Below are 12,466 nucleotides of genomic sequence, written 5' to 3' on the forward strand. Positions count from 1 at the left end.
TTTTTCAAAAGGCATGAGGTTTATTTCACTTTTCTGCATATACTTTGTGTAGGTGCTTATAATCTCTCTTTTTCACTACTGCTCATTCCAATTCATCTGAAAATGCATTGTTGGGCTGAGTCTTGCTGCTGAAAGTGTGTGTTTTCTCTGGGAAACTTTTGAAATTATAGGAAATGCTTGTGAAATATTGGAAATAATAAGAGAAGAAAATGTTTTCTGATCATCTATGTTTGTGTTCTTTGCAGCAGAAAGATTTTCATTATCAAATTGAAATATATTGGTATTTTGTCACAGAATTGTACTCAAGCCATTCCCAGAGACAGCATGGCAAGGAGGAAGACCAGAGAAGAGCAGTCAATATGCTCAGAGGACTAGGGTACCTTTTCTATAAAGGCAGGCTGAGAGCTGTGGCTATTCATCCAGCAGAAAATAATGTTCTGGGATGAATTTAGAGCACCTTTCAGTACCTAAAGGGACCACAGAAGAGCTGGAGAGGAACTTTTGACAAGGACATGGAGTGACAGGACATGGGCAAATGTCTTCAAACTGAAAAAGAGTAATTTTAGATCAGATAAAAAGAAGAAATTCTTTACTGTGAGGGTGGTGAGGCACTTATACAAGTTGCCCAGAGAAGCTCTGGATATCGCATCCCTGGAAGTGTTCAAGGCCAGGCTGGATAAGGCTTTGAAGTGGAAGGTGTGCCTGTTCATGGCAGGGGTGTTGGAACCAGATCATTTTTAAGGCCCCTTTCAAACTATGCCATTCTATGATTCTATGAGACCCATATTCCTCTCCTCTGTCAGGTGGCAGTGAGTTCAGTCTCTAAGTCCTCTCTCTGAAACCCTCCTTTGAATATCATGTCATGATATTTACATATGGCGCCTTTAAAGATGGAAATGTATAGAAATCAGAGTCTGTGGGGTCTTAAACAGGGCAGGAGTTCAGAGCTGTGCTGTCCTGGAGATGGTGGCAGGGCCAGCAGATGTCAGGTGTGCCAGCAGGCTGGGTGCTAAGGTGGGCTCCTTGTCCAAAACACCTGATGTTGGATCTGGTGGTTGTTCCTCTGCTGTTGGAGGCCTCTGGACCTGCAGATAAATCAGGATCAGTCAAGTTAGAAGAGGCCTATGAGAAGATTGAGTCCAATCTATGACTGAACCACCACTACGTGCCACATCCAGTCTTTCCTCAAACACCACGAGGGATGATGACTCCACCACCTCCATGGGCAGCTCGTTCCAATGTCTAGAAACCCTTTCTGTGAAGAAATTCCTCCTAATGTCCAGCCTAAACCTCCCCTGGTGCAGCTTTAGAGTATGTCCTCTTGTCCTGTCCTGCCGCTGGCTGCCTGGGAGAAGAAGCCGACCCCCCCACCCGGCTCCAAACTCCTTTGAGGGAGCTGCAGAGGGTGACAAGGTGACCCCAGGGCGTCCTTTCTCGGCAGTCCCGGCCCTGCTGGGGTCCCGGGCGCTCGGGGGGGCACGGGGGGCGGCGGGCGGGGAGGCCGGCGCTGAGGAGGAGGAGGAGGAGGAGTGGGAGCGGACTGAGAGGGTAAAAGCGAGAGGAGCGTGAAGGAGCGGGGCTGAGAGGGCAGCGGGCGGAGAGGAGCGGGACGAGCCGGGGCTGCCCTGCCGGGCCGGGCCATGGCGGGGCTGCGGCTGCTGCTGGGGCTGTGTCTGTGGGCGCTGTGCCCCGGCCCGGCCCCCGCCTGCAGCCCGCGCTGCCGGCACGGCGGGCTCTGCCTCGCCGACGGCTCCTGCCTCTGCTCCAAGGGCTACGAGGGCGAGCGCTGCCAGCAGGGTAAGGTGGGCCGGGGCCAGCACGGTCAGGCAAGGCGGGCCGGGGCCAGCAGGGTAAGGTAAGGCGGGCCGGGGCCAGCACGGTAAGGCGGGCCGGGACGCGGCAGGGACGGGCACAAGCCCTGGTTCGCTCTGTCCTGCCAGCCCCCCGGCCAGCAATCCCTGCGGGAAGGGCTGAGGAGATCGGGTTTGGATCAGGTGTGAGGCGGGTGATGAGGTGCCGGAGAAGACCTAAAGGAGGCGAGGTGGAAGAGAGTTAAGGCACTCTTTGGTATCACACAGTGATAGCGAACTGATGGAGCACAGCCAAAAGCCAGCATGAACACCTCACGTTAGTAAACCGACCTTGCTGTCGGAAATGGCCGTGGGTCCATAGAGAATTTTTTGCCGTTTGGGTGTTGGGTAAGAGGTCACTCGCTGGACAGGCTTTGGTGTTTTATTCCTCCTACTGCTTTAACTGCGTGCTTAAATGCTTCCCTGTAAGTATTAAAGGAATCACAGAATCAGTCAAGTTGGAGAAGGTCATCTGGTCCAGCATCCCTGCCCAAGCAGGGTCATCCTAGAGCACAATGCACAGGATGGGATCCAGATGGTTCTTGAATGCTTTTAGTCTTAACAGCATTCTAAACCACAGCAACATTTAATTATTATCTATAAGTACAATTAGTCAGGACTACTCACTAACAAAAGCATCAAAAGAGTGTGTAAAAAGTAGGCTGTTTACTGGGTTTCTTTCTATTTGGAATACACTATGCTTTTAAAAGTACTGTTTCGTTCCTGGATGTTACCTGACGCACAGAGTCATTTGTACATCCCATTTCCACTGTAGGAGGTGTAAAGCTAGGGTGGAGTCTGTTCCTGTTGGTTTCCATGGACAGACAAAGTATTTTTTGAAAATGCCACCTAATATGCAAAAGCAAACTTGTGAAGAAGAGTTTTAGTTTCAACCCTGTTCAATGTTACATGTTAGATTTCTAATTTTCTTATTTAAAAGTTTAACTGTAGGTCTTGTGGCTATTAAATGCTAAAAAATCACTGTGTCAGGAGCTCTTTTGCTTTGGATGTTGTCCTATGTGAAGAGGTGATAAAATTGTACAATATTTGTTTTCATTTTCAATGTTCTTCATTTAAAATGTGATTTATGTTTTTTTAAGTCTGAAATGAGATGCTGAAAATTTCGTTCAGCACTGTAATGGTTCATGGAGTGTTGTTTCATTTTGAGGCTGAGGATAGCAGGTGGTGACAAATACTGTACAGCTAATGTGCTCTGTAGTGGAGATTAAAAACTATGCTGTATGAACTGTTTCAAAAACTGTTGGTTCCTCAACATTTTGGGGTTTAGAGGAGAGGTGAAATATTGGTGGAGAGGCAGATCAGTTCTTGAACTAGAGAGGTGAACTGTCTGGAACTGTTAAGGAAACCACTGAAGCCACCTTGTGCTTGTAAGGTCATTAACATAGGAAAAAAAAATGGATAAATGAAGCTTCATCCCTTGTTCCGTCAAAAAAACCAAACTGAAAACTGTGTGAAATAATACAGAAACAAAATTTTTCTTAAATCAGGAGCTCTTGTGTGACACTTCCCAAGAAATGAGAGCATCTGATAAAAGTTATGGAGAGCTGAGCACTGACTTTTTTTTCATACGTCTCTGTCCTTTCTTTGCCTGCTAGTATTCATTCTGTGGGTAATAATGTGAAAAGTCCTCTATTCTTCAATTGGCTTTCTTGGGAGTGCAGTAAGTAGGTAAGGACAAAATCAGGATGGTGTTACTCATTGTTCATCTTTTTTACTTTTCACCCATCCAGTCAAAGAATAAGTAGAAAGCCCATCTCACAGCAGCTAACTCAGATGAGACTCCCAGACAGAGATGGGTTTCCAAAACCTGTGTGTGAATAAACAAATGTTTTCTCAGACAGCAGAGCTGATTCAGGGATGATTATGACTTGCAAAGAGTCTACATGATAGGTAATTTGCAATCTGAGTGGATTTATCCAGAATTTTGCAAAATTGAGATTTTTATTCTTACCTTATCAAACTAGTCCAAGCTGTCAGCAATAAAAAAGTTTCAGGATTTATGATGATCATAGATGCTTTTCTCCCAACAGATTATTAGAGTTATGAGAAAAGTTAAGTTTATCTTGGATGCTTGCTAAACAAACACTGTACATTTCAGAAAGGTTTCTGAAAAGCCAGCTGAAGCAAAAAAAAAGGGGAAAAATGAGTGTGGGGGAGAAAGAAATCCTGACTTACTTCTGGAGACATTTTAGAGAAGAGTTATAAGGAAGAGAGCATGTAGTTTTTCTGAAGATGAATGTAGGAACCCAGTAAAGAGTAAAAAGTCTGATATTTCATCTTAAGAATCACATGATGCCTCTCAAGTTGCAACATCTTTTTATTGAATCGTTTATTCTTATTACCTATTTTCTGTTATTTCTCCAGTTATCAAAAGCTTTTTTGGCAGTTCAGCTGTGTTCCTGTTTAATATAGGTCTTTCTTCTTCCTGTTCTGTCCAGGCCCAAAACCCCTGGCCCCTTAGTTTTGAGTGCTTTTGCTTAAGCTTTTGATAGTGTGGTGGAGTGCTCTCCGTGCAGGGAAATGATTTCACCTTATCAGAAGTGTAAGATGATGTGGCAGATATATCTTAGAAAATATTAAGACAAACTGATGAAAATATAAAAATTTTCTTATGTACAAATTTCTTATGTATTTAAGTAGTAACTTTAGTAAGATTCACCAATATTTATCCAAGCTTTCTTTGTTGTCTGTCTTACAGCTACATGTTATCCAAAATGCAAAAATGGGGGAGAGTGCCTGCGACCTGGAAAATGCAGATGTCCTCCTGGATATGGGGGTAGATACTGTCATAAAGGTAAGACCCAAGGAAGTAATAGCTTGGAAAGACAAGGAGTTTGAAAACAGACTAAATTAATTTAGGATGCCTCAAGTACTGGGTCTAACATACCTTGAAATAATGACCTTGATTCTGTAAATCTCTGACCTTACTATCAAGACATGCATGGCCTAGAGGATCTGCATGCTTGCAGGAGGATGGGATGGAGTACACATGCTGAAATGTGTTGTGAGAATCTGAGTGAATTTTTTGCCTTGGAAAATACCCTTTTTATGTGCTATGTAAATATTCCATTTAGTAAATATTCCATTTAGTAAATATTCCATTCATGTAGTATGTGCGAGATGGTAACATTGAGGGCCAGTCACTGAGGATATGTGGCAATGTATTGTTGAGAGGTAATGGGAGATGACAGAGAAGGTGTAGCAAAGATCAGTTTTGATGGTTTTGTGAAGTCTGTTGAATATATGCATGGATTGGAAAAGGCAATCCAAGAAAACACTGTTGTACATGTACAAACTTGTGGTGTGGTGCAATGTGCTATTACAGAATCTCACAAAATCACAGACCGGGCGAGGTTGGAAGGGACCTCTGGAGGTCACGATTTCCAAGCTCCCTGCTCAAGCAGGGCTATCTAAGCCAGCTGCTGAAGGCAATGTCTTCATGGCTTTTGAATATCTCCAAGGACAGAGACTCTACAATTCCCAGAGAAATCTGTACCAGCATTTGGTCACCCTCTCTGTGAAACCTGCTGATGGTTTCCTTGTCCTTAACGTGGCTGGAAATGGTTTCCAGAGTCAGCCCTTGTATTACCTCACAAGGAGCTGAGGTGGAGCAGACCAGCCTATAGTTCTCTGGGTCCTTCTTGCCTTCTAGAAGACTGTAGTAATATTTGCTTTCATCCAGTCCTCATGCACCTCTCTCTGTCACTGTAATGGATCACATGCAATCAATATTAAATACATTAACTTACATTGTGTCACAAAGTAACATGCAAACAAGCAGTGAAGAACTTTTCCAGTTGTGCTGGATTTGACTTGCATGTTCTTGCTTGTTCAGTATTTGTGCCAAAAATCTGTTAGCTGAAACTGTGCTCAATACTTGTAGTTGAACAAGAGATTTGGATGTTTAATCTCTGAATTATCAAGCAGACATCCAAACTGCCCATCTTTACAGTGAAGAATAGTTGGTTTTCTTCAATACAGTGAAGGTGGTATAGAATATACATTCATGCTTGTGAAAGGAAGCATTTGATTGTACAGAATAGTGATTGTACTCTCCACAGTTGATACCAATCATATGTCTGCCATAAATAATGCTTCATTAATGAGGCCTTCAGGGCTTTGGTGTGTAGAACAATTCTGAAATGAGGAGGCTAACTCAAGTATTTGGCCTTTGGGAAGGCACTGCTTAACTTGACTGTAGTCATAGTTTCATTTGTCAAAGTAATATCCTCTTCTCTTCTTCTTCTTGTTACATGTCATACATACATACATACAAGTCCTGTCAGGTAAGGAAATACGTGAATCCTTCACCACATGTTATTGGCTCACCAAGAGTGATTTGGCAAGTTTGATAGCAATATGCATGTTGTTAGTTCCTGTGGTGTAGCTGGTGAACAGTGGTGTTACTGGGGGGATGCAGAACAGTGCCTTGCCCTGAACAGTTGAAATTTTAGTTTTTGCAGATGTGATAAAACAAGTAGTTGATGCCAGATGAGCTGTTAAAAGACAATTATCTGGAGTCCCATGCTGCTTCTGAAATGCCCAATGTATGCTGTTTTCCACAGTAAGCTGTGAAGGAGGCTGTCAGAATGGTGGGGAATGTGTCTCTGTCAATGGAGTCGTGAAGTGCCTCTGTGCTTCTGGCTGGACAGGATCAAGATGCCAGGAAGGTGGGTGTCTATATTCATGCAAATATTTATATTCATTCTAAAACTGCAGTAACAAAAACATTTTAAATGTATTAATGGAAATGTCATTGCATTACTACAGAAATGAGTGACCTACATTATGGATGCTTGCACAGATAAAATAGTGTGAAAATATTTTGCATTAAGGTGTACAACTGTTCACATTTAAACCAAGATTCGTTACACAGTACCTTTTTTTTTTCCATTTCCATGGTCCTAGAAATGCTTTTGGAGTTATACCAGTTGAATATCTGGCCTAGAAGAAAATGTGTTTTGCCATTTTGACTTGTATCATCCTGAATCTTTCATTCTGTCAGGATTCTTTTACATCAGTTTTAAAAATCCTGCTGACTTACCCACTCTTTTCCTTATAGCAATTTGTCCTCAAGGTTGTCGGAATAATGGAGCTTGTGTGGCTCCTGGGATTTGTAGCTGTCCAGCTGGATGGGTCGGTAGAGCATGTCACTTAGGTAAATGACTTCTGGCATTTTTCATTTATCCTTTCCTCTGCTTGTTTGATTTACCAATCAAAGTGTTCAAATCTTCAGGGCCTAACAAAGCTTCCAGGGAAAGTATCTTAGAATAATAACTGAGAGCTGCTTCCACATACTGGGGCTCTTGCAAGTATGTACAGGGAGTAGATGGCTGTTCAATTTGGTCAGAAACACATCACTTTTTCACTTTGAAAGAGATTCAGATTTTGGTTGTCACCAAATTAATTACTTGGTATGTTTCGTTGGTATTTCTGAAATATTGTTTGTAAACTGAGAACCCAGTATAAGGAACTGAAAATTACAGAAGTACTATTGCTACTGATGTGGGTTAGAAGATTCATTAAACTTTATAGACATTTAAAATTTAAACTTGCTTCTTACTTTGAGGATAAGTTGATAGAATCAACTCCATGTGTTCTTAGAACTCTGAAAGCTGCCTACTAATCAGGATTAGTACTGGCACTCTTGCTGAACAACCACTTCCATTTTCACAAACTTTGATTCACAAAAGCAGGTGATTATAAAGTCTTTAATCTTTGCTTCTTGGGCCTTGTATGCTTGTAACAGCACTGCCCTGATGCTAAAGGCAATAATCCTGAGACTACAAAAGGCAAGGTTTTCTTTTTTTGCTCTCTGGGAGTCTGAAAAGATCCTTGTGCAAACGTTGGTTTTGAAATGGATATTGTGGGTTCAGAGTCTCTGGATTAAGTCCTCTGCATCTGATATTTTCTCATGGCTGCAGGCATGGCTGTGGCACTAGATTAGCTAGTGTTAGTTCTTCTGCAATATAGATGGTCCAGCAAACATTAACAAGTAATATTTTGATATTCCCATTGACCATCAAAATGGGTTTATATTCATCGGTGTATTGAGATAGAGGGTGATATTAAAAGCCAAGTGTGAGAGTTGCAGAGACTTAGAGAATACTTAGCTCCCTGCAGCTGCAGTAATGGCAGGTTCTTAATGTCAGAATAATCAGCTCCCAAACTAACTAGATCTGCATCAAATTTCACTTCTTTTGTGTACATGCTCATACATGAATTGCTGCCCCTGGCTTGTCAGCTGAACTGGTGTGTAGCAGGGGAGAGCTGAAACTGTGCCCACTCAGCTCTCCTCTGCTCTTGTGGGGGAAGAGGAGGGCACTATGTGAGACACTGCTAGGATGAGGTGATTGTCTCCTCATGGGTGTGGATCCAAGCACTGGCTTGAATAAGTTTCAGCAGGAAATTTTATTGGTCTCTCCCTTTTATGGGGGCATCCATCTCAAAAAAAGCCTGTGCCTTAAAGAACAGAAATTATAGTATTTTAAAAGGGAAATGGAGCATGAATAAGACTAGACTGTGCCTGTATTCCAGTGAAGGCCACAATGCCATAAATTGAGAGACATTGCTTTTCAGTTCTTCCATTATGCTTTTATTTATACTGTCCCAGTGCAGTCACCAGGGAACAATTCTGCTACTGCAGTGAGACAAAAAGAAAAATGATCCTGTGTTGTGCTGAAGATATGCTGTGTATCTGGTGTCTCATTTCAGCTGTGTGCAAACTGCCCTGCCAGCACGGAGGGAAATGCATCGCTCCAAATGTGTGTAGATGCCGACTGCCATACTCTGGGCCACAGTGTGCAAAGAAAAGGAAGGAATGAAGCAACTTCAGCCAAGATAATCTGCATTTCTGCATTTTTCTTTACGTGACTATACAGAGAGGAAGACTGCAGCAGTGGGGGGCCTTAAAAGAAACATGGCAACTTGATTTCAGACAGCTTTTTGTCCTCACTATATTAAGTACATGCTCTTCTATATGAAAGAAGGTATTGCTGATTGTAAGAAGTTACAAATATCCAACTGTGCGCAGTGTACGACACCTTTTCTCCTCATTTTTTCTTTACAAGCAAAAGTATTATTCTCGATTGATACACTTGAAATAAAATTTTCCTCAAATCAAGTCAGAATAGATCTATGCTCTTTTCGCTTTTTTCCCCTTTGACTAAACTTACTGTGTTATATAATTACATTTTTTAAAAGCACATGAAACAAAAAGCCCTCAATTCACATCATCAGAAGTGAATGCTAGTTCAAATATAATTTGCCTTGAGACTAAACAGTTGCAAGAAGAAACTTGCAGAGTTTGCATCTTCCTGGAACATTACCAGACTGCAAAGCATCTTATTTAAATCATGGTTATCACTTTATGTCTGCTTTCTGTCCCTCCCCCTCCAATCTGATCTGGATCTCAATCAGCTAAACAGTATTTAAAAAAAACCCAACAACTAGCACTCCCCCACCAATTTTTGTTCAGTCAATTCTGCTGTTACTTTCTAAAAGCTTAATCCATGCTGATACTCTGAGAGTTCTTATCTTGACTACTTCTAAGGTCATATTATCTGATCATTTCTCAACATCTAATTATTTCTTTTCCTTACCCCCGTGAGACAGGGAAATGATTTTTTTCTTCTGGAGACATTGATAATTCTATGCTATTCAAGACTGTGTTGTTCTGGGAGCAGTATAATGGGAGGCTGCAGACTAGCAGTGAGGAAAAGCACAGGATTTGTGCCTGTCACAAGTCACATGTGTGGGGGACATTGACGTTATCTTCTGGAGATGTTCCTGTTTGGCTTCATTTAGGTTTTGCAGCCTTTTGAATGGGCTGCAGAATGGACTGAGTCTCCTATGTTCATTGTTCCTTGTCTCATTTGTGCTGTTTTTTGTATGGCACTGTTGAAGAAGGCTTTGCCAAAACATGCAAACTGAATCAGTGAACTTTCCAAATGATGCTCAGATCAGTTTTTACTTTTTCTGAGAGATTGATATTCATTGTCTTCTAGATCTAACTGGCATTTTTTGTGTGTGTGTGTGAGAATTTCAGCTATGCATTACTTTTTGTTGGAACAACATTTTAACAGTGTTTAACTACCAGAACATGTAGCTCTCATGTGCAGTGACTTAGGTGGACCTGTTTCTCCTGGGATTACAATCCACTGAGCAAAGAGGGAAAGGTAATGGGGTCTTCTCAGTTACTAGTCTTCTTTACAAGAGGGTGCCCAAGCGTGCAGAGGGCAATTGAAAGGCAATGGTTTAGTTCCTGAGACTCCTGTTTCCTGTTCTGAGCGATTGCATAGCTGAGCTTTCTCCTGGGCTTGCTTTGGAGGCTCAGAGGAAACCTGCTGCAGAGATGTTGTGAAGGATTTCCTGCAGGGACACGGCATAACATAAGAGGAATGCACATTTTTGTGCTGCTTTTGCTGGGATACACTGGCTATTTCAGACCTGCTGGTGAAAATTTGTTTCTCATGTGGGGAAAATTATTTCCTTAATGGTTCTGAAGTTTTATAATGATGATGAGGTTGATGATGCAATTCTGTGTCATAGTCCACAACATCAAGCCATAATTTAGAAATTCAGGAGTTAGGCTGATATATATATATATATATATATATATATATATATATATATAATACATAATATGATATTATAATATATCTTATATTATAATATACCTTAGGTGACATACTGTTTGCCAAGGAATGAAAAAAATTACTTGCACCAGACCCAAAATTTAGAATAAATAATCAGTACAATAGAAATACAAAGAAGCATAATATCTCAGTATTATTCCCAAAAAGACTGACTTCTACTAATAAAGACAAAAGTGACAGTAATAGTGACTAGAAGCTAGAAGAAATATTAGCCTTGTCAGGAGCAAGAGACCAGAAGCAGTCGTTGAAAGATCTGTAATTGGTGTTTCTGAACAGGCCAAAACAAATGCTAATTTAGTTTCCTGTTTAGAAATGATTGAAGTAAGCAGTAATTTGATGCCACAGAGAATGCAATGACATATTTCAGAAATACTACTTGAACATAGCACCATCTACAGGCTACAGTGTTCTTCATGGTTTTGGGTTGGTTTTTTTTTTTTGTTTTAAGAAATATTTCTTCTTATCATTCAATTAAACTTCAAGTGAGTTTAAAAATTATTTTTCTAGTTAGTTAGAATCAAACAATCTTAGAATGTATTATTAATGACAGTCTGTGTCCCCAGATTATTATTTCCCCAGTTAAACATACTAAAAAGATTAAAAGAACTGCCAGTAATTCTTGTCTTTTGTTTTCTGCTCAGTACAGGATTGAACATACTAGTTAGAGCATGTAATTTTGGGAGATAGCTATGTCTTCCTGTGGGGAGATAAGTATGCATGGAGCTCAAAGGTCAAGAAAAGCAACACAGAACATGCTGGCTCCCTTATTCATTAGACCTAACTGTAACACCTTATACAGATACTCTGGTTTTCACTAAAACAGCTGTAAAAATGTTAGGGGTATTGCAGTGGTTGCACTTTTGATACTCTGTCTTTCTAGAGTGTGCATAGAAAGGTGAGGTGTTTCTTTTTATTTTACTTACATGCACATTTTTATTAATGTTTTCTCTTCTGCTCTAAGTGCTTCTGGCAAGAATGGATTTACTTGGTTTAGCTGTAAAATACCATTTGCTAGCTAAACTGAACTGTGGGCAGAAGTTGGTAAAGTGACCTGATATCAGTACATGACACCTTTAAATGACAGAAATTGCATAAGCTTATAATAACTTTAGTTATTAGCAAAACTTTCTAAGCTCTACATTTGGGTTTGTATATGTATCCCAATGTTATGTTTTGAGAATTTAAACTTTGGACTTTTCCATTTGGACAAATAATGGAGTGGATGTAGCCAACTTTTCAAGTAATTTCAGTTTTTATACCCATTTACTTTAGGGCTTGTGCTGATATTTCTTCACGAGTTTTCTTTTGGTAAATAGAAATGTTAACTTGCTGTCTCTTCTCAGCTATGAAAATATATTATTAAATTTTGTAAAAGGAAAGAGCCTTTTCTATAGGGCCCACTTGTGGTTTTATTTTTAAATCACAGCCAACATGACTATCTGTTGTCTTCTGTGATACAAACCCTTCCTTCAGAGAACATTCACTGTACTGCATTTTGAAAGATCTTTTCAAGATTGGGGGCAAAAATCAATGTGCACTTGGGAGAATTTCTGCTGGCCTGCAGAGCAGATGTAGTACAACCAGATAATAAATGGATGATGTACATGGGTACCTTCCAGCACTCTTTAGTGTCTAAAGAAATCAGGCAAGAAAATTCAATGAAGATACTGGTGTTATGCATAATGTGTAATCACTGCAAAATCTTCAGTTTGATACAAGCCACCCTTCATTCCTCCAGAGTGGAATTGTGTCAACTCCAACCCTTCTCCCCACTCCCACATGCCCTAACTCTAACTGCAGGTTACAATTTCAGCAGTTCTGTTAACCTCTGTGCACAAGCCCTCTATATAAATACACATCTTGTTACACTGAGCAATTTTACTGTATTGTTGCCATTGCTTTCTAATTACAGCGAATTCTGTTTCATGTGTATGATGG

General features: G+C 40.8%; 1 protein-coding gene across 1 annotated transcript; it reads left to right on the top strand.

The window, feature by feature from the left end:
• Positions 1 to 1,542: 1,542 nt before the first annotated feature.
• LOC129127650 (uncharacterized) lies at positions 1,543 to 8,994 on the top strand. Its single transcript, XM_054644462.2, has 5 exons — positions 1,543 to 1,797; positions 4,570 to 4,665; positions 6,437 to 6,541; positions 6,934 to 7,029; positions 8,586 to 8,994. Exons 1-5 carry the CDS (start codon positions 1,641 to 1,643, stop codon positions 8,693 to 8,695), a joined length of 564 nt encoding a protein of 187 aa, XP_054500437.2. The 5' UTR covers positions 1,543 to 1,640; the 3' UTR covers positions 8,696 to 8,994.
• The last annotated feature ends 3,472 nt before the right edge of the window (positions 8,995 to 12,466 follow it).

The sequence above is a fragment of the Agelaius phoeniceus genome, chromosome 1, assembly GCF_051311805.1.
Source record: "Agelaius phoeniceus isolate bAgePho1 chromosome 1, bAgePho1.hap1, whole genome shotgun sequence".
Lineage (NCBI taxonomy): Eukaryota > Metazoa > Chordata > Aves > Passeriformes > Icteridae > Agelaius > Agelaius phoeniceus.